Here is a 22520-nt window from a genome sequence, read left to right on the forward strand (position 1 = left end):
CCTTTGTAGTGAGGTTTGTAGCTACGTGTAACCAGTACTGCAGAATGAACTACCCTACTTATTATTTTTCAAGACACCTTTGTCCCATTTTTCTTTGCAACATACGTGCAGTTTTATTGTGAGGAGATTGGCTGGCAGATTTTCAGATCTTCAGTAATACAGTGAATTCGTGCAAATAAAAAAATCAAGTTACTTTTCAGTGGCAGTTCTTGTCCTTACTGAGGTGGAGAATATTGGAAGAAAGCAGTTACATATTTACAAATTAACCTCTGCTGATTTCTTTATAGAGAAATATTTTCCAGCATTGATAAAGTATAAAATTCAGTGTTGAAGAATAGTAGAAGTTAATGGCTATTTTATTATTATTATTTTTTTTAAAGGCATACATGCCGTATGTATTAGATTGGAATGTGTTTTGATTCATGCTTAGTCTGCTCCGTGGCACTGTAATATGGCATACAGTGATATATTTTCCTTAAACTATGTACTAATGCAAAATTTAAGCGTAGATTTCTTTTTCTCATGGAGCAGGTTCTGTCCTTTGATAGATAGATCCATATTCTCAGTAAGTACAAAAACATTGGCTTTAAGTAAAAATCTCATTTAATGTAGATCTTGAAGCTGCACCTAGTTCATCTGCAAAGCAGAAAAATAAGAGAAATCAATTAGAAACTTGTAACAGGAGTTTCTGATCAATTGCAGAGTGGTAGTGCAGATAATTGCGTTACTAAATCATGTTATGCTACTATAATGGGCTCGAGATCTATTAATTAAGTTCTGATCATGTTTTATACCAGTATAAGGTAGTCAGGATTTTGATTTCTTTAAAAATTGTTACTGCTAGCATTATTATTTTTTATAGTGTACCTACTCATCAGTGAAAAAGTAGTAAATGATAAAAATTATTGCAAGATCAAAGCAAGGTTTAGTAAGGGTATTTTCAAAATCAGAACATGTTTAGTAATTACATAAACTATCCAATAATCACTGAATAATGGAGCTCTTAATTTGCAGGAGGTAATGCCTTGGGCCTGTGCTCCATCTGCTTTTTTCACACTAGTAATAGGTTTATTCTGGGAAATATTAAATCTCAAATACATTTGTCAAGTTCACTTTTCTGTCTTGGAATACATTTATCTTGCTGTACTGTTCTGTCCTAGTGAACAGTGCTATCAACCACAGAGCACTCCTCATTTAAATAATGCATCCTTTGCTCCTTGAATTCTCTTCCATTCTGATTTGTCTGGTTCCTCTTTTTCTCCATTTTTCATTCTGCACTTCCAAGAGTCCTCTCTTGTCTCTTCCTTTCCTGGAAGAGAGCTCAAGCTCGGTGGTGCAGAGTAGTATGTCTGCATTTATTTTCCTTTCCCTTAGTGGAGAGACAGTAATTGTGATCTCTCCCACTTCCAAACTGCCAGATAGAGAACATTCAGGGACTCATTTACATTTTAAACTTCTTTGATCACCATGGTTCAGAAATCAAAGAGAAAAAAATGCACAAATTAAAAACAAAATGCCCACCAACTTAATATTTTAATACAGAACAGTGGTAGGAATTCATTTTCCTACCTGGTCATAAAAACCACTAAATTACTGCAGGATCTTCATAGCAAATCAGGTCCTGTATTAATTTATAAACTCGGCACATCCACTATTTTGGTTGTGTTTTTGGCTATACAGAAGTAACACTTCTAACAAAAGCAGAAGTATATATGATGACGTTTAAGAGTTTTGTGAAGCCAAGCACAAGCTGTGTTTGTCCATGGTTTATTTTCATAGTGGTTGTTAATAAAAAGGATGTTGAACTTTATTCTTTCATCCTTCTCTTTCCTCCTTTATCCAAAAATGTACATTTTGTTCCTACAGCAAGAACATGCACCTAAATGTTTTGAGGTTTTTTTTGTCATATTTTAGTGAACACCTTCATCTTGACACAGAGTGAGTTGAATGAGTTCGGTAATAAGTACTGTCAGCTTTATCTGATTTTTTTAATGAGGTGGGGTTTCTGTTCAGCTGGGTGAGTCTTGTAGTAACATGGGATGCTCACATTCTGTCTCTCTTAGAAAGCCCCCTGGCTGCTTTCCCACTATCTTTTAAGAGAAGAATATCCAAGGGGAGACAATGAAGAAATCAAAGTGGCGTTTTCTCTTACTGAAGGAATTGGAACTGTTTTCATTAGAGATGAGAAGGAAGGGGCAATAGTTGGGGGTGTGCTGTTGGTATTCCTTTGTGTGCCTCTTGTGAGAAAAACAGTTCTTCTGAAGTTTCTGCATGCTGCTCCAAGCCTTGAAAACAGAGGAATGACAGAGACCTACAGCATCTTTCCCATTCTCGTGACACAGGGAAATACTTTCATGTTACAGAAGGATCAGCAGGCTGTATTTATGTGTTAACTTGGGGAGAGCTAATGGTTGATGTTTTAAGCTTTCATATTGACAAGATTGAAATAATTTACACATTTATTCAGAGATGCAGAGATATAAATGCTACTAAAAAGTTTGAAAACTAGCTGGAAATGCAGTTGTTTACTAAGGATGGTTTGGTGTGGCTAATACTAAGTACTGTTGAGTGTGGTGGGCAGCTCTTGACAAGAACAAAGCCTGCAGAAATACATAGGTGTGGATGTTCTGTTTCTGAGCCGAAGATAAAGTCTTCAGAAAGAAATGTACATCACAGGTTCAGAACCAACAAAATATTGTTCAAATGCTTAAAATAGGAAGGCAGGAAGTTAGAAGCATGGAACTGTTTCCTTGGGCTGCCTTTGGAATAAGTTTGATATGATTTTGCTTTAGCATCCAGGTAAAATGTTGCAGTAAGGATTTTTGGTTTAGTGATGGTGTTGTGTTTTGTTGTGTATTTGTTGTTGTTTACTTGTTTTTTAAGTCTCCCTTCAAAAAGAATTATTTCTGTCGTATTTCTTGACTATATATTGCTTTAATTGAGTGCTTATTACAGCTTCATCCTGGCATTCAAAAATAGCATTTTTATTGTTACCAGCAGGGTAATCATGGAGAACTGGCTTTGTGTGTGTACACATTGTTGTTGTTTCTTACATAAAATGGAGATATGTGTTAATTATTTAGTTATAAAGACTTTTAAGTGCCCTAAAATAGAAATATTATTTATGGATATAGAAAGTACCATAAATTACTGTATATATAAAGAGATCAAGTTGTAGAAGAAGAAAAAATTCATTGTGGATTGCAAAGTTGGCCATAAGTCAGTTACCATAGTCATAGCATCTTAGCACTATTAAGGAAAAACACACTATGTGCTGCTTTCTTCAGGTAAAGGTGCTTTTGTCCTGACAGGAGTCGATATATGCCTGCATTGATGATGTGCTTTTCTGTTTCTGAAGGGCTGACAGAAAAGTGCTGCTCTTCATCAGTCTCTTGGCAAAGATTTTCAGACGAAGCTTAAAAGCTGGGGGCTTTGTCTGCTGTTTCTGAACTAAAAATCAAACAACAACAAAACCATATTTTATTATTTTTTTTAAGAGAAGATTCTGTTTGATCTGACTAGAATTTTTTCCAGGAAGCTGCCTTGGGCTAAATTGGAGATACTAAATATATTTTCAAGAACTTAGACTAATACTAGAGTACACTTGCTTTTTCTGCATTAGTCTTCACTCCTCTAATGCAACCTGGTTAATATACCAATCCTTTCTTAGTTTAGCTTCTGATAAGGATTTTTTTCTGAACTGCTGATACTGCCACAATTCAAAGTGATCAACTGAATAGAACATGTTAATGTGTATTTTGCTAGGGTGCCAGTAGATGGCACTAAAACAAAGACTTACTCAAAGCTTCCCAATGAATGATAGATAATTGATAGTTCTTGAAAATACAAATTTCAGTGTTTGCAATTATAGTCTAACAGTGATAAATATATTTAAACAGTCAGGAGGTAACTTTGTGATAACATATGAAATGTTTAAAATCTGCAACTGATTGTACTAGAAAGAAGTGGTAAGCAATAAGTGTTCGCCTCTATGACTGTAAGGTAGCCTGTGAATGCTGTGAAATTGGGGTGGTCAAAGTTACATCTGTTTAAAAGGATAAGCAAATATGAGAATATTTATTGTATCATTGGAAGGTGTTATGTTATTTTTCTTCAAATGTTGAAGAAAATAAAATAGTTAATGCTGGGAGTAGGGACTAAAACTTGGAATTGAGGTGATTTCATTCTATAAGTTCCATTTATTTTCATGAAGGGAAAATGGATTTAATACATCTGTCTCCACCTTAAAGATGAGAAAATGCCTTCAGATTATGTTTCATTATATCATGATGAAAACTCAGCAGATAGTGCACTGTAGCATACTGAGTTAATGTGTAAATTTATTTGGATAAAGATACTTGAAATAGAACTCCCTCGTTAGCAACTTTTTTGTTGTTGTTTGGAAGTGTCATGGAAATTATGAGCACACACTGTGTTTTTTGGTAACGTGGTAAAAATGTTGTGTCAGAACAGACAGGATTCAAGCAAATGCTGACTGTGTTATTTCATGTAGTATTTTTGCAGAGAAATGCTTGGCTCCGTTGTGGTTGTGTGGGATCACAGAACTAAAAGCCTGCACAAACATATGAAAACAGTCATGATTTGAAATGTAAAGGACTTGTGCAGTGTTACACAGTTGGTTAAAAACTTGCGTTGGAATTTCAAAGGATGGTTCAGTACTTAGCAAATATGATGTACCAATATATGGAAAATGTTAATTATTGTCAGTGTTTTCCTTGGAAAATAAGACCCAAGATGCACATTTTCCCTCATTTAAACTGTTCTGATATTCATGTAAGAAACCCACACTCCTATTTCAGTGCTTTAGAAAATAACCACTCATTAAAAAACAAATGTAAAAGATTGAGTAGCTTTGAAGTAAATACATTTCTTTAGCAGGCGTATAGAAAAAGTACTGGGAACTGTATTTACTCAAAACCCCCTTCCCTCCTGAAGTATTTTATGGTAGTGCTGTGTTATGGCAGATCAGCATCATGTGAAAGGCTTTTGATTGATTCTGACATTGTAGCATTTTATGTATTTCCATGTAGACCAGAGGGATCATGTTTGAGCCTTTGAACTTTTCATCAGTGATAACTGCAGTCACCTGAATTCTGTAATAAGAAGCAGTAGTTGGGTTTTTGTTTTGTTTGTTACTCATCACAATTTCTTCTTCCATTCAGACTTAATTATTGAACGCTACCTCATTAAGATCATTTCTTCTATGCCACGTGAATCCTCATTAAAACCAGCACTTGTAAAATGTATTTGATTGCCTTTTGCCTTGTATATATATGTAACTGTGCTGAATATAATGATTACTTTCCTTCCATTCCATTTGGAAAGCAATCAAATACAATTTGAATAAATAAGGTAATTAAATATCTGCCTTTCATTTCTTGAGCCATTCTAACAGCATTTTAAATGCAAGATTTTGACTGGAGTTAACTCCAAAGGGAGTTAACAAATGCAGAAGTTGCATTACTTGGTAGCAGAGAAAAGGCTTTTTGTTGTCCTTCATCTCCCTGAGTATTTTTATTAGCCTGCTTTTGTTTCATCTCTGTGGAGCACACAGGGCGATCTTATACATGAGAAGTACTGTCAGTGCACGTGAGCGTGGACAGAGGTTGCCCAGCACAAAGATAAGCAGTAATCAGAAGTTATTGGTAAAAACTTCAGTGGAGGTTTTGTGATTATCCTTGTGAGCCCATAACAGCTTGAATTGCAGTATTGTCTCGGGCCAATCTTGATGTATACCATCACAAAATGTATTTCTGAAATCATTTTGCATGTTCAAATATAACCTCACTAGCTACTAAATGAACATTTCAGGTGTTGATTAAATGTAACCTGAATGTGTGAGGGCTAACTTAAATAAGAAATATATAAGAGATTGGTGTCGTGCTGTTTTTAAATAAACTCAGCACTTTAGTTTCAAGCTGAAAAACGTACGGCTGTAGTTTGTGTTTTCAGCTATTACACTGAAGTGGAAAAAACATTACCTTCTCTGGGGTGATGCAGTGTCTAGGTAGAAACTGAAACTCCTGGTGGTATGAAGCCTGTATTTTGCCTCAAAGCTGTTTACTTCCCTCCACTTAAAGCCCTACCCAACTACCAGTATGGTGGATTGGAAATCTTGCATTAGCTCTGTAACCTCTGGATCCTTTTTATAGCATGCGTAGAAATGATTGCTTTAAGATTCTTTTTACTTTATCAATGAGGGAACAGAAGGAAAATTTTACTGGAATTGTTTAGTAGTAAATAGATCTTACCTGATTTTAGTACGCAGTAGGCTGTGTCTTGCATTGAACTAAAATACAATTGTAATACTAAATGTCAGAAAGCATTTTCCTGAAAGTGTTGGTTTGTAGTAATTTGTAACAACAGGGGCCACAGGTAGTTGCGTGGTTTGTGATCTGAAGTGGACAACCATACCTATAAAGCTAATAAAAGCAATTGCTAATTTATTGTAAGGCTGTGTTATTGTATGGTGTGATTTCCTAGTCCCAAGTTAGCTTTACAGAAGGCATTCTGGGCAGCCTCCATTAACCAGGTGCAGATGTGAGTGTCCTACAAGTGACTGTTTAGCATCTCTGTTAGATAGATTTGCATGAGGGTCAAGCATGGTGTATTTGAGGGAACACTGACATTTCAATTAACTTCTGTATTCTTAGAGAAATCTCTCCTGTGTGTATTTGTTTTGTAAATTGATTTCATCAGTCTATTGTCACATTTGCCAATGGTTGTTCTGTTCTCTGAAATGAAGTTTCTCTGAAATGTGTAGCTGCAGAGTTTTTAAGAGTCACTTCTATACATCCTGTAGGTGGTTGAGTGCAATGTTGAATTTTTGCAGTAGAATCACTTGTAGTTTATTTTGGAGTGAGTGAAATTGCATCATTCTGTTTGTTTTTATTTTTTTTTCCCTTGTAAGTAAAGGATATAGAGCACAACTGTTGAGAATATGAGAAACGTGTCCCTGGTAGCACTGTTTTAGCTAGTATAGGATTTAGGTTTAAGAAAACTCAATGTATTAGTAGTAATAGTAGTATTGTGGTTTGTTGTTGTTGTTTTTTTACTGGTTTATATAAATTCATCTACTTAAAATAGTTTTGATGCAGTTATTTATATAATTCAGTAAAAATGCCTATCATCTGTTTCAAATATAAGGTAGTGTTTAGACTTGGGGGTTCACTCTTAAAGACAAATTTAGTGAGATGTTTTCCTTTGTCTCTGTAGTTATCAGAGACTGTTACAGACGATTGCTGTACTCGAGGCTCAACGTACTCAAGCAGTTCAAGACCTTGAAAGTTTAGGCAGACACCAGAGAGAAGCACTGAAAGATCCTATTGGATTTGTGGAAAGACTCCAGAAGAAGGTATTTCAATGGGCATTTCTTAAGTCTTACTCAGATTTTTTTTTTTAATAACTAGTGATTCATCATCTGTAGAAATTGGAATTCTTTATATATTTGCATAAGCATTAGGAGTTTAAAGCCCTTTCTCTGCTGAGCAAAAAATGGCCCGTTGTTTACTTATTAAATCTGTGAGAGAGAGCGCTTCAGATATTTAATTAGATATATTTTCTTTCATTTTTTTCTTGTTAGAAATGTAATTTTAAAATTTCTAATTGTAATATGAGTATTTTAAGGCAATCTGGAATCTACAATACCTAACACTTCAGATCAAGAATTTAGGACTTTTCTGATGGGAGAAATTCAGTCTTGTTCTATGAGTGAGTTTGAGGGTAATTTTTAAAAAGCAGGAAATACAGTTCATAAAACCAAAATGAATGATAGAAAACATGTCTAGAAGAGTGCTGGATAACATAACTAAAATGTTGTCTGAGAGAGGAGAATGAATTTTGATAAGGGTCGGCTTTACAAGTGAAAAAAGCCAACAACCAAAAACACTGACAGAGATGTTAGAAAGGGTTTAAAGGTTGAATATTTTTTCACTCCTACATCTGCCAGTGACAAACATGCCTCACCTTCTAGTCTGGCACCAACATTCTGTATTTCAGAGGAAAATGAAATAGATGCTTTATTATGCCCTTACCCTAAGTTTGTAGAGACAAAGATTTAGAGAGGTCTGCTCTAAGCCCATTGGTTTCAGTAGTTGTTATCCATTACATTTAGAGATGAGTTTATAGAATGCAAGATTTAGTAGGTTGCATTTGATAATGGTTGTATCATGTAGAAAATAGCAATGCTAGCTGAAAGTATCTGATGCATATGAGTGTCTGAACCCAAGGAACGATAGATACTCTTAAGCCTTACCTTCAAATAAATTGGTGACACTTGCAACTGTTCTATATAGAAGACAGTAAAATCAGTGTAAAACATATGTTGAATTCCTTGATGGATGTGTTTAGGTTTCTCAGATGATAAAACTTGAAGTCGTGTGGTTTCTTGTGTTTTCTTAATCTTCAGAAAGGTACAGATCCTAGGCAAACAGTACATCTGAACAATAGTCAGATAGACAGCAATGAGAAATTGAAGTCAGGAGCACCTTATTTCAACTGCGAAACACACATTTTTCAAGTCTTATGCTTAATAAGCCATCATTGTCCGTGCCGCTGCATATTTTATATGCACTGTTGTGTATTACTCTTGAAAGATACCTCCTCCTTAAAAAACTGTGTGCTGCATGGCACTTCAAAAATACTGGTTTTCAATTTTGCTGTTAGCTAAAAGGCAGCATCAGGTTTTCATGACTTTTTAGAATTTGTAGCTATTTGTTTGGATATATAACAAATACATTAAATATTGCTTTTCAATGTTTACTTTCTTTTTTCAGGTTGATATGGGTCTTCCATATCCTCAGAGAGTTGTTCAACTCCCTGAGATCGCCTGGGACCAATACACCACTAGCCTTGGAAACTTTGAGAGAGAATTCAAAAACCGAAAACGTAACAGTAGAAGAGCAAAGCTGATTTTTGACAAAGGTAAAAGGAGAAAAATCTTAACATTACAAAAAGCAAGAGATGGGTATGGAGATTTAATAAATCCTTTCCTCTGTTATGCCCAGTAGGTATACCTGCAAGACCAAAAAGTCCTTTGGATCCCAAGAAGGATGGAGAGTCAGTTTCATACTCTGTCTTGCCTTTAAGTGATGGTCCAGAAGGTTCTACAAGCAGTCGTCCACAGGTAGTTATCACAAAAGGAAATTTTTATAAAATAGTAACTTTTTAAACTACTGTGAGTGTGTGGATATTTCAAACTTATACCTCAGATGCTTCAGTTGCTCATGAAATTGATGCATGTATTGAAATCTGTTAACTTTCCATTTTTATTTAGGCAAACCTTATTTCAAATTTCCCTGCATTTATTTAGTCTGTGTTTGGTTTTACTTAGGTAGGAAGAGGATCAGAGTATCCTAGCCATATGTTTTTTAAACACCTTTTCCATTTTATGTACTCTGTTTGAACAGATGATAAGAGGGCGACTCTGCGATGAGACCAAACCTGAAACTTTTAACCAACTGTGGACTGTAGAGGAACAGGTAATGGGAAACATTTCTATTTATTTTATAGCAGTGATAACATACATGATAATAATAAAAACAAACTGTGTAATAATATTTAATTAATTAAAAGTTAAAGTCACATATATGTAGATACTCATACTTTGACAACTCATGCCTATATTAAAATCATTTTATTTTTATTTTTTAACTCTTGATTTTTGTTTGATTTAGAAAAAACTCGAGCAGTTGCTTCTGAAGTATCCACCAGAGGAAGTAGAGTCCCGAAGGTGGCAGAAGATAGCTGATGAACTGGGAAATAGAACAGCTAAGCAGGTAACGAGTAAAACACTTAGAGAAGTAATCCCTCTCATTGATAATATTTTTTACTGCTTTTTAGAAAGCATGATAAGAATTTGTATCTGGATTTATTCTCACCTTTTGAATCATTTATTTCTCACCTTAATAATTGGCAGACATTTTAATACTTGTAGATCAAAGAATTGGTTCTATATTGATGTCCACATCCACAAAGGAAGCCAAAAGTGGAGACGCTGAGTGTTTCTGTATCTGACTTCTAGGAGCTTTTTCAGTAAAACAGTGTAATTTCTCCTGTTTGACTGGGAGAAAAAACACTGATGTCTTTTTTTTTTTTTTTTACAGTATTTTATTTCTTCTATTTAGCTAGCGTACTTTCACATAAAGGAATACTTAGTATTTCTTCAGTATAAAAGATTACTTAATTTCTAGCAATACCTGTATTTATATGTATGTTTTTTCCATAGTGGAAAATTAAAATGTATGAAGCTCATTTCATAAATAAAATGTGGAAGTACTTTCTGTATGGTACCAATGTATAATATATGTGTTACTGTTCACTGTTAAGACAGAAAAAGTTTAACTTCAGCAGGTAAGAAGCTGCTCAAGTTCTTTATCACTGTTTTTGATAGATTTCCTGTGTATTTTTGAACAGGATGATTTTTTTTCTATGACAGACTTCAGAGCATCTGGAAGTACGACAAATTTAGCATTACAGGATACATAACTGATAGAGTAGTTGTTAAGTGTTGGAAGTGATAGTTTAGAGTCTTTATATTGAGCCAGTGTAATGATACTGGCAAAAATTTGATGTGAAAGCCTGTCATATTTCATTTGACATTCAATTGTTGCATGTTGGGTTTTTTTCTAGGTCGCCAGTAGAGTGCAAAAATATTTTATTAAACTGACTAAAGCTGGTATTCCAGTTCCAGGAAGAACTCCAAATTTATATTTATACTCAAAAAAGGTGAGACAATATTATAGCAGAAATTCCATTTTTTACATTTGCATGCAAATTGAAATGTAATCATTAATATTTCAATGGATTTGTTTAGTCTTGATTACAACTTTCTTACTCGCTGGCTCCACCAGTGTATTTCTTAATCTATTATTTTGACATAAGCAATGTAGAATGAATTGGGTGTTATTCTAATTTCACATCAACATCTGTTAATTGAATAATCTTCGGGAGATGAAGTGTCAGAAAAGAGAACACTGCATTTAGATTGCAGGCAGAGCTAATGGGGCTGAAAGATTGGTCTTGGGTGTATTTTTTTCCTTATTTGTAATGAAATTGGTCTATAAAAGGATGGTGAGAGCTGTACAGGAAGAAAATAAGGAGACAAATACTTGAAAAAATGTAACAAAAAGCATATGTGGGGGATTTGATTTCTCAGTCTGCTAACAGCTGTCTACTTACAGTACAGATTGTATTAGACTGTAGTTATTCCCGGTAGAAAAGAAGATATTATGTCAGAAGGGAAGTGCAAGGGGTATTGAAAGCCTAGATTGTGCTTATGCTGTGGTCATGTTTATTTTGATTCTGACTATATACATACACTATAAATGGCAGTATCTTCTTTACTGACAGTAAGTATTGGATGCTGATTCTTAAAATACACCTTTCTGAGGGACTAAAAAACATTGTTATATTTAATGTAAATACTGGTGTCAAAAGAGATTTTTCCACACAAGGAGGTACTTCTGTTTCTCCATGGGGATCACCTAACTTGCTGTTTTGAAATGGTTACTGGGGAGGTGAGAATCCTATTTCATTCTTGAACATCTTGTTGAACTTAATTATATGACATAATGTTTCTTCAGATAAATGATGATGTGGCACAGAGGGACACAGTGTAATGGACAGTATTGGTGGTTTGACATGATTATTTTAGAGGTCTTTTCCATCCTTAATGATTCTGTGATTCTTTGTATGCAGGTCTGTTTTCCTTATATTAGTAGAATATTTAAATCATTGTGTCAGCTCAAACTGAAATACAGCCTAACTTTTACAAACGGGATTGTTCTGGTGCATATCTTAAAGGAAACCAGAAAGGAAGCAAAAGATAGTAAGTCAGTGATCTTAAGGCAGGTGGAAAAAATCAGCACAAGTGATTCAACAACAGTCTTAAAGTGTTTGGTTTTATTCTGTGCATTTTAATCCTCCTGCATAAATGAGGTACCAGTTTCCAACCATTATTACTTCATATCTTTCCTTACAAGTAAATAGGGCCAGACTTGGTTCCTTTGGCATTTATTTTTGCTCAGCTACGTTTCATCCAGTATAGTTTTTTTGCCTTTTTAATCTATACACAGTATTAAAGTAATGTTATATGTTGAATCCCTCTTCAAATAAATAGTTTTGTTACAGTGGTATGGATTTGCAACTGGTTTTAGGAACCTCTGGGATACAGATTCTTGGTAAACAAGAAAGTAGTATTTATGTTATTTATTATGCTTTATCTATATGACAGAATCCTAGACAGAGAGCAAGACAGTCCTCTTTTCTATAATAACAAAAATCAACAACAACACAAAGCTTTTCATGCTTAGAGTTTTTGATTCACACTGTTTTCTTTAACTTATGGAATATATTCAAGATTCCTAAAAGGTAGTCTGGACAGGAGCTAAGTAAAAAGTTGAGTCAGATTCATTCACCGAATATTCTTCTATTTGGTATTAAATATTCCTCCATGGGGAATATGTAATAAGGGCTAAGTGCTTTTAAGTAATCTACTTTGAAATTGCTGTACATTCTACACCTTCAGACAGCATTACAGTTGAAAGGTTTCAGATGCACACTAATGGAGTAATTTATCTCTTCTGACATTTCTTGGGTTCCTTTTCCAGTCAATGCCAATGAAAAAGAACCTTCAGAGAGCATTTATTCCTAACTTGTAGAAGTGTCTTTTGTAGCGCAACGAACTGCTTTTAGCAATAGCTTTTTCTCTCCCTAGACTAGAAAAGAAATCTGAACAAAATTCGTCTAGACTTATATTAATTTGGTTCTTAGAAAATCTAAGAATTTGATGCTGTGTCAAGCGTGTGGATTTGTGCAAAAGATTTTGTTGTCCACACTGGACTAAAAAGATTTAGTCCCACACTGGTGATGTCCACAGAGATTTGGAAGTCATTAATATCTTTGCACTTTGGTTCTCAGTCTTTATAATCATGGCAATTTTCTGTTTTCCTATTATCTCATTTGTTTAGGTGTCTGGGTTTTTATGATGAGAGCATTTTCTTGATAGGTTTTTACCAGAGCAGCATTCCACTGTTTGTCTCTTTCACTTCCTGTTGGGAAAAAAAACTCCACAATATGAGGCTATACAAAGCTCTGATACAGAGATATAAGTAAATCTAATGGGAAAGATGATGCACTGTTGTTCAGTGCAGGAAGGACTTTTTAACAAGGTTGTATTTGATAAGGATTGCTTAAATGATAATCAAGTAATGCCTTGTAAAATATATCATTTCTCCACTGTAGTCATCAAGTAGACGGCAACACCCTTTAAATAAACATCTTTTCAAACCTTCAACTTTTATGACATCTCATGAACCTCCGGTTTATATGGATGAAGATGATGACAGATCCAGTTTTCACAGCCATATGGATATTGCAGCAGAAGAGGAAGTATCGGTATGTCATTTAAATCAGTCAGAGAATATATTCTTTACTTTCATCTAAACTTTTCAAATGAATAGTATGAGGATTAAGCATCTGTCATAAAATGAATATCACGTAAGTATTATAGTCAGATTGATGAGCCATTTTGAATTGCAGACACATTACTATAAGGATCCGCAATTGCAGAAAATTCAGACCAAATCAGAAAGGAAGAAAAGGAAGTAATATAGAGTTCTGTGGTGAAACAGTTTCTAAAATGATTTAGTTATATAGTTTCAAAAAGTCATCTGACAGACAGTCTTAAAATCACATAAACTGTATAGATGTGATTCTAGGTCAAGCTGTGTTGTATTGCATACAGTCCTGGTAAAATTTGAATTCTATTGGCATTGTTGCTTTTTGCCTTCTTTCACTGGCAGAATTAATTATGGATTTTTTTTTCAATCTGCTTCAAAGCATGAACTAACAGACTTGAGTCGTCAAGCAGCAAACTCCAGTAGATATCCTATCCCAGAGTGTCATTAGATCATGTGGTGTTCTAGTTTACTAATTTGTCATATGCAGTAAGGCACATCTAAATTCTGGTGATTTTACATCCATACAGTAGTACTGTATTCTTCTACTCAGATGTTCAGCAAGGTTCACAGCTGGTGTGAATCACTGTGACTTTACTGTGCTTAGACCAAAGGACATGGCTTGTGACTTTTTTGTGAGCCTAGTGACATCTTGTGTGTGAAAAACCTGTTGAGTAATAGAAGTATTGAGGCCACCCAGAAAAGTCCATTCTTTTACTTTGCAGACTTCTTTTCTTAAGTGCGCTGCAGTCTTAAATTCTTAAATTTCCTTGTCTATTAGTCAATCTTAAATTGCACCTTCGCTCATATTCTGCCTTCTCTCTGTGATGGTCTTTTTGTTTGTCTGCAGGCATTTCCAGTATTTTTAAATTCCAATACGTACCTTTAGAAGGCATGGGAAGAAAAATGCAGATTAGAAGAGCTGCAGATTGCTATTTTTTTATTACTATTATTAATCTCATTTGAACTGGTTTTGATCAAACATTCTTTTCTCCGGTATTATTTTTTTAAATAGTTATTTTAATTATTATTTTAATATTATTTTTAATATTTTTAATTATTATTTTTAAATATTATTTTAATATTTTCCTAAAACATTTTGTTTTCTTTCCCGTGGTATCCTAACTCTAGTAAATAGGGACCAACTACAATTTATTTTAATTGCTTTGATAGAAATTGCTGTTTTACTTTCTTGCAGTGATAATGGTGGATGTTTGCTCCCCTCTCCCTGGTTTCTTTTTTTCTTTCTTTTTTGCTTCCCCTCAGATTTGGCTTAATCTTTTCTTTCTTCACTAGTGCAGCATTTCCAGATGGATATATTTCTGGCTTGCAGTAATGTAGAAAGACACAGGTGAGCTCAGTTATCAGAAGGATCCCCATTATCAATGCAAAATAGAAGCAATTTAGAAGGAAAAAGAGATAATGAGCTATAATCAAAGAATCAAGTATAGTGGAGTCTGCTTTAATCTTAAAAAATCATAATCCTGGAATATCTGAGTTGGAAGGAACCCTCAGGGATCACTGAGTCCAACAAATCAGGTCTTTTAGTGACAGCTGGTTTCTCAGGGAAAAATGCAGTGCATTGGCGTGGTCAAGAAGATATTTGGTCTAGCTAGAAAATTATAGGGAAAGTTTTCTCTGAGTTCTTCACAACAGAAGTACCAGGTGATGTTTTCTTGTAAAAACAAAAGATTTTGTCTGGACATTACCAGCTGATTGACATAACCATTCCTCAAACACCCTTATAGTGTGAATTAATTATTCTCCAGTGAAGACCCTCTGTTATCAAAAGAGAGAATTCAACTTTCAGTTAAAATTACTTCATGGTGTGAATGGTCTAATTATTCTAGAATACAATGTACTAATCCAGAATCAAGTGTCCACACAAGGAGTTGTTGTATTTTATTCAATATGTGATTATATTATTCCAGGCATTATTTCTTAATGAAACTTACATTTGCATAAAAGGTCATTATTATTATTATTTTATGGGAAAAAGTGGAGTTTATCACAACAAAATGTACAAAATGTAATTGTGTCATTTAACCTTGTTGAGGTTTTTTTCAGAGCATTTGCAGTCTAGACTTTAAATATTTTAAGAATTACAATTAAATATTTGATATGACCCTTAGAAAAATACTTAACACTAAGAGCATGCCTTTTTCATTAAATAATGCAGACATTTCAAGCTTCATAAATTTTTAAAAGGGAATTGAAATAATGTGTGTAGGCAACATTCAGAGAACTATTACTTGTAATTCTTTGTTGTAACTGAACGAGCCTACCAGTATAGCCCATACATACGGACTATGCATCTTTGAAGATATCTGACATCTACCAAGTACAGCTGCTGCAATTAAATAGCCATCTTGAAGTAGGCATCTGAATTAGATTGAGAATTTCTGTCTTCTCATCACAAACAGGTCTTCAATCTTTGCTAAGAAAATTGGATGAGAAAAATCAGAAATTGTTTTTTATTTAAAAAGAGAATTTTGTGTTATAAGTCTTTGTCAAAATTTTATGGGATATAAATTGGTTTTGTAATTTAGGAAAATAAAAATCATTTTCTCAAGCTGTTAAAAGACAGCATGAGGTTAAGGAAATTAGGAGTGGTCACAAGATGAAATAACTTGGAAAATTCTGCTCTTATCATCATGGAATGACATTTCTCAACACTTTTTATTCTTACAGGTAAAGGTGAGAATCTAATACTGTTAAGATTGGCTTTATTGATTGAGAAGTACATATCACTAAAGCTTGGTACTGTCTTGATATATGGGTCTTTTAAAAATATAAATGTAGGATTTAACAAGATAAATATAGATCTTACAGTTAGGCACTGCTGTCTTCTTTACCCTACAGCAAATCTGTTCATCAGAGGAAACTTGTTTGCATGGTAACATTTTGGTATAATGCAAATAATTATTAATTGCAGAAAATAAAATGTAAGTTAGTTGTTTGTACTGATTTGCTGTGTTTTTAAGTATAATTTCCCAGTTTCTCTCAGAATACATTGCCAGCTTTTTCTCAGAAGATAGTTATACTTAGTGCTTTGTGAAATATATCTCTCTAGTTATGTTCCTAAAGTAAATAGTATTTCTCTTTTTTAACCATGAACAGGACGAAGAGAGTATTCCAATAACATATCGTGAGTTACCTGAATACAAAGAACTGTTAGAGTTTAAAAAATTGAAGAGACAGAAACTACAGCAGATGCATGCAGAGAGTGGATTTGTGCAGCATGTGGGATTCAAGGTAAGCTGATGCTCTGCACTCTGCCGAGTGAAGAAGTTTTCAAAGATAACGTGGTTGGAATTTCCTAAAAAGGCTTTGTTTAGTTCGCCAACTGTGGTTTTATGATTCTTGTTCACAGTGTCTGCTTTTCCTCATCTTTAATCAGAACAACCCAGGTAATTCACTCCTTCCAATTCCTCAGGTTTCACAGAATATGTAGAATGCTGTATTAAAATTAATAAGCATGCTAACTTTTCCTCATTTATAGAATGAAAATTCAACTCTACAGCTAGGTTATATCACTACAGAATTCTGTTTTGGCATTGCACTCTGTCTTGCCAGTGATTCCCTGAAAATAATTCTCCAATTTTTGAGATCTTTTTCCTTCACCTCAGGCCAAGGAAAGGACAGTGTGAGTGTGACTGTTTTAATTGGTTTTCACTACAGAGAAAAGGTAGCAGCTTCTTATTCCTGTCAAGTAATGCTTGCAGAAGTTGAAACAGTTTTGTAAGATAATGTTTATGTGAAATTAAAAAAATAAACTCACTGTTAAAATACTGTGTTGTCCCAGTGTCAGCCATGTCATGCACCATATGAAAGAAAAGATTCTCTAGATAAGCTTTTCTGGTTTGCAGGGTTTTTGTTGTGACTGTTTGCTATGTTGGAGCAGCTTCTTCACCTTATTAAAAGCATTAGGCCAGCTACATTTATTTTCTGCTAACCATCTATATAAGAATGCAAAAATTTACAGTTTAAAGTTCAGTTCAAAACAACTGGAATATTGAGGTAGCCTCATTAGTTGACACCGACAGACTTAATGGTGTTGTTAGGTTGCCAAGGCTTCCTCCTCTCTCGGCTCTCTCCTTCAGTTACTGTTTTTGTTCCAAAAGATACATTAAAACTTTGGTCAGGTAGAGCAGCCTTCTAGGCAACAAACTAAGTCCTTTCTTCTGCATTATGTTTTATATGAAATAATACTGAAAAGTAAATTGGCATTATATACTGTCAAGCATTAAAAGTTTGAAAGTTTCTTTGCAACTCCAATTTGATTTTATTATGCAGTATAGTCTATGAAATTACATCATTATATGCAGTTTTCCCTCAGGAGTGCTGCCTTGCTTAGTGTACAGGCTGGACAATAGTCACCTAGTAAACATCTCTTCAGAACACTTAGCTCTGCATGGCCTTCAACTTCATTTAGAACACATTATTTGATTTCTACTTTGAATATTGAATTATTGAATCACATGTGATTATTATGGCTTTTGTTGCTTTAATATCAAAATACTTTGCAAATAGTATTTTTTTTTTAATAAAATGAGAGGTATGGTATTATTTCTGATTCACGGATGGGCAAGATATTGGGGCACAGAAGGGCTAAGGGTTTCCATTTTTTTGGCTCTGAACTTGGGACAACTGAAACTGGATTTTTAATTTTTTATTATAATAGAGTATTATATTGAATTCTGTATTTTCTGAGAAAAGCCCTAAGTATGCTTACAACTTCTTTCTTATTAGCCCTCACACTGTGAAAGATGTCTTTGTGAAGGTGTGGGGTACAGCTGTGACAAAGTTTCTTAGTAAGGTGTTCAGAACCCTGAGTCGATGGTTTGTGCTCAGGGGCAAATTACTGTGCAAGTGAGTTTCACAGGTGGTGCCCAAAGCTCTCTCAGAGCTCTTCATGTCCTGAAGGACGGAGAATAAGCTATATGGACACAAGCTTGTTTCCACATTTTTCTTTCCTTTTCTGTCCTGTCCCTGCAGCACTCTCCTGGTTTAGATTTTGAAAAGTTCTGTTTCCTAAATTTTATCATTTTTTATCAAATCTCTTTGCATTTCTTGCTTCAGTTCTAGTTTCTCTTCTCTTGTTCCATTTACCTGCTCTTAATGTGGGCGATTCCTCTGAGGGGAAATAGTTCTTACTTTCTCATTCAGCTTAAGGTTCAGGTTTGTCTTCCTTTATCTGAACCTGCTGTCCCACTTGCTTTTCAACCACCGCTGCTTTCTTCTGTCCTGGAAAGTGGATCTGTGTTAAGGTATTTCATGTGGTTGGACTGCAGCTACAGAAACATCTTTCAGCTATATGAGGATAAGCAGTGACTACAGGCAGGACTGGGTGCGCTTTTGTCGAGCAGAAGGACAATGTCAATGTGTGTGGATCATTCAGGTAGTGGGAAGCAAAGCCGAGAGAAATGTTGATCAGCCTCAGGGAGAATGACCTGTCTCCAAGTATGAGGACTTCTTTATCCATGAACACATTATGGTCTGCGAGAAGAATTCAGCTGTGCATGCAAGCAGTAATCAACTTACATATGTGCCTTCATATATGGCATATTGATATATACTGTTACTGGCTGACGCGAATACAGTTGGTTTTCTTCAGTACTCTTCAATCTGCTTCACAGTGTGATAACTGCGGAATTGAACCTATTCAGGGTGTTCGGTGGCACTGCCAAGACTGTCCTCAAGAAATGTCTTTGGATTTCTGTGACTCTTGTTCTGACTGGTGAGTAGTATTCTTCTCTACTTGTTATTTGTAATCAACATGAATATATGCATGGCTTAATTGAAGTGCATGTTGGGTATCTACTCAAGCATAGGATACATATCTGGTGTTGAGTGAAGTGAAAGAATCTTTAGCATATGTATGTGGGAGATACGCATCCAGGACATGCTTAAGTAATATTAAAAAAAAATAACAATGCAGTAGTCAGGTTCACTTTAGTGCTGTTACTCTGGGGGGGAAATTGTGTTTTGTGAAATAATTTTTCAGTGTCAAATTTGGTACTATGCTGTAAATGTGATCAGTGTTTCTGAAAGTTAAGAATAACAAAAGTATTTAACTTTTAAACTGTTATCTTTTTCTTTCCCTTGCAGTCTGCATGAAACAGAGATTCATAAGGAGGATCATCAGTTAGAACCTATTTACAGAGCAGAGACGTTTTTAGACAGAGACTACTGCATGTCCCAGGGCACCAGTTACAATTATCTTGACCCAAACTACTTTCCAGCAAATAGATGACATGGGAAGCAGATCTGCAATCTTGGGCTTACTATACTATTTGAAAAATAACAATGGCACCATTGTTAATACTGTGCACATTTTGGAAAGACTGTCTGCTTTCCCTGAAATGTCGCTCACAGCATGACAGCTTCCTGGGTGTACTTGTCAAACTACAGCTTTGAGCTGTCATGGTCCTAGATCACTGAACAGCAGCTGAACATTCCTAGTGTGCAGAAGGTTTCACTGGGAGATTTTTCTTTCACCACATTAGTCATTTTTAGGTGGTGAGTCTAAACACAGAAGAAAAACATACAAAAGGGTGAGCCAGAAATGAGAGCACACATTGAAGATAGAGTAAATTCCAAAGGCATTGAAGAACTCGGTTATAATGAGATCCAGAGGAGATGAAGTATTTATATAAAAACAGTTTAGTAGCTTGCAGTTTTGTTGTGAACTAGTTTTCAGCACAGTAACTGACTTCTTTAGGCAAGGTTTTAACCAATGACAGTGTTTGCTTATAGGATGTACTCTAAAAAATGCTCACTGTCTCAGCGATGGTTGGTTACAGGCCTTTATTAAATCGGAGCTGCTTAATCACATTGACTTTCAATTTTTTTTTATTTTATTTTTTATTTTTAAACCACGATGAACTCTATTTACCAACAGTGAAGCACTATGGGAGGCAACCGTGGCATTGCTTCCTTAACCAGCTCATGGTGTGTGAATGTTATAAAATTATCACTCAGATATATTTTTTAAATGTAATGTTATATAAGATGATCATGTGATGTGTACAAAATATGGTGAAAAGTGCCAGTGGTAGTAACTGTGTAAAGTCTCTAATACTCAACATTAACTCCTTTCAAATAAAATACACAGCCTTCTGCCTCTGTATTTGGAGTTGTTAGTGCAACTCATCAAAGAAAACTGCCTAATATAAATCATATATATGGTAATAATTTTTCCTCTTTTGTAGTCTGCACAAGATCCATGAAAGATTGTATTTTTATTACTATTTAAACAGTGATTAAATTTAGCCTGAGCAGTGAGCAAGGGTTCACATGCATTCTTTTATACTGCTGGATTTTGTTGTGCATCATTTAAAACATTTTGTATGTTTCTTCTTATCTGTGTATACAGTATGTTCTTAAATAATGTTCAATTGTCAGGAGAACTGTGAGAAATAAACTATGTGGATACAGTCTGTTTATATATAGAATGCTTGCTGTGACTTCCTTTCTGTGTAGTTTTGACTTTTTAATCAGAATTGAGAAAACATGAAAAGGATGTTTTAATATGTCGTACGAATATTCACTATGCAGACCTGCAGAGATGACAGACCTGCGAGATGACAGAGCCTTCCTCTGCTGTGAGTTCAGTGGGAAGCGGTGGTGTTCTGCGCCCACTGATGTGTGTGCTTTGCCTTTTGCAGGATTAGCATCTTAGTTTCCTCCTGTCTTATTCATACTTGGTTCTTTCAGATTTCAGCAAATCAGACTTAACGTAGCTTTGGTACACTGTATACCATTGTCTGAGGAGCTTTGTAATTACTGTGACATATTTTTTAGTTAATATATTTTTTATTGAAATGTATAGCTGGTGATTCAGAAATACTTGATTATTTTATAACTGTAGTAGGCATTCGGTTGCTTTAAAACTTGAATATTCCAAGTAATTAGCTATAAAGGAAAGAAATTTGACTTAAAAGTGGCAATAAGAAGGGTAATTGGCTGGCTGCACCTAAGAACTTTAATTATAGCCTGATCAGTGTTAACTTTCGCAGTGACATGTGGGTGTAATCATTTTCTGCTTCAGAGGAAAGTAAGTTTAAGCATTTAATCTATTTAGAAGGTAATAGAGTACGGTTACTAGAACACTGAGCAAGCATCCTGTGTAAACATCTCACATATCTTGTATGCTTAGATAAATTTAATAAACCTTAGGAAATACAACAGAAACGTTCACGAGATGTATTTCAGTTTCCTCTCTAATTCAGATGAAGCTCTGAAAATCTCTCGTGCAGTGAGGGAATGTGAGAGACCATTTATGCTGTTTGTAAGAAGGTGGATTTGGTGAAGATGTTATCAGGGAGAAGACCTGCAATATTCTGTTTGTTTTCTGTTGATAGCCTGAAAAAATTAATTGGAAGGAAGTTGCAGAAATTAGTGAGCATGTGATTAAATGCAAATATCCAGGCATTGGTTTGGATAGCTTAGGAAGAATAAAATCAGTATTGTGCTTTGAATGAGATTGGAAGCAGGAGGAGAATTCGAAATCTGAATCACTTAACAAAGAAGCGTCTTGAATAAGAAGTCCTTTTCTAATTGAATGTGTATAAATATTTATATTTCCATATGCATGCGTATACAGCTATTTCTCTTGCATACGTTATGGGCAAATGCAAGTAGATTTCTAATGCACATATGCCTGATCGAGCATGGGATTCTTTGGGCGGGTTTTCCCACAGTAAAGACCAGAAAAGGCAGAAAGAAGAATTAAACTGTATGTTAAATAATCTTGATATTTATTTATTTTCTAATTAGCAGCTGATTCTGGCTTTTATTCCTGTCCTGGCAATGATGATATGCTCCACATGTTTCAACCCGTGTTGTCATTACAAGTAACAAAAAAAATTACTCCAAAAATTTACCCAAACAAATCTGCAGCTTCAGGGTAACTGCAGATTTTTTAATCTTCTTTGTCTTAAGTACTGCACAATACAGCTGCTGGTGCTTCGAGGCTCGGTGTAGAAAAACCTGCCTTTTTCCAACTGATGAATTATGAAAGTCACTTGCTTAAAGCTG

At 34.8% G+C, this 22520-nt stretch overlaps 1 protein-coding gene across 9 annotated transcripts in view; it reads left to right on the forward strand.

Moving 5' to 3' along the window:
- The window catches only part of ZZZ3 (zinc finger ZZ-type containing 3), a 50779-nt gene extending 29844 nt beyond the window's left edge, over window positions 1–20935 (forward strand). For 3 of the 9 annotated variants that reach the window (XM_015870247.3, XM_015870252.3, XM_085511497.1), the window contains 10 exons: window positions 7237–7375; window positions 8796–8943; window positions 9027–9145; window positions 9429–9500; window positions 9696–9797; window positions 10651–10746; window positions 13264–13416; window positions 16599–16733; window positions 19118–19218; window positions 19590–20935. In XM_015870247.3, the coding sequence (XP_015725733.2) occupies window positions 7237–7375; window positions 8796–8943; window positions 9027–9145; window positions 9429–9500; window positions 9696–9797; window positions 10651–10746; window positions 13264–13416; window positions 16599–16733; window positions 19118–19218; window positions 19590–19734 (1210 nt within the window). In that variant the 3' untranslated portion in view covers window positions 19735–20935. Of the gene's footprint in view, window positions 1–7236; window positions 7376–8795; window positions 8944–9026; window positions 9146–9428; window positions 9501–9695; window positions 9798–10650; window positions 10747–13263; window positions 13417–16598; window positions 16734–16851; window positions 17264–19117; window positions 19219–19589 lie in introns of those variants that run through there. The other 6 variants (XM_015870250.3, XM_085511496.1, XR_014932794.1 and 3 more) reach the window with 5 other exon arrangements.
- Window positions 20936–22520: the final 1585 nt, after the last annotated feature.

This window comes from Coturnix japonica, chromosome 11 (assembly GCF_054131305.1).
Source record: "Coturnix japonica strain WE chromosome 11, WE-NBRP24, whole genome shotgun sequence".
Lineage (NCBI taxonomy): Eukaryota > Metazoa > Chordata > Aves > Galliformes > Phasianidae > Coturnix > Coturnix japonica.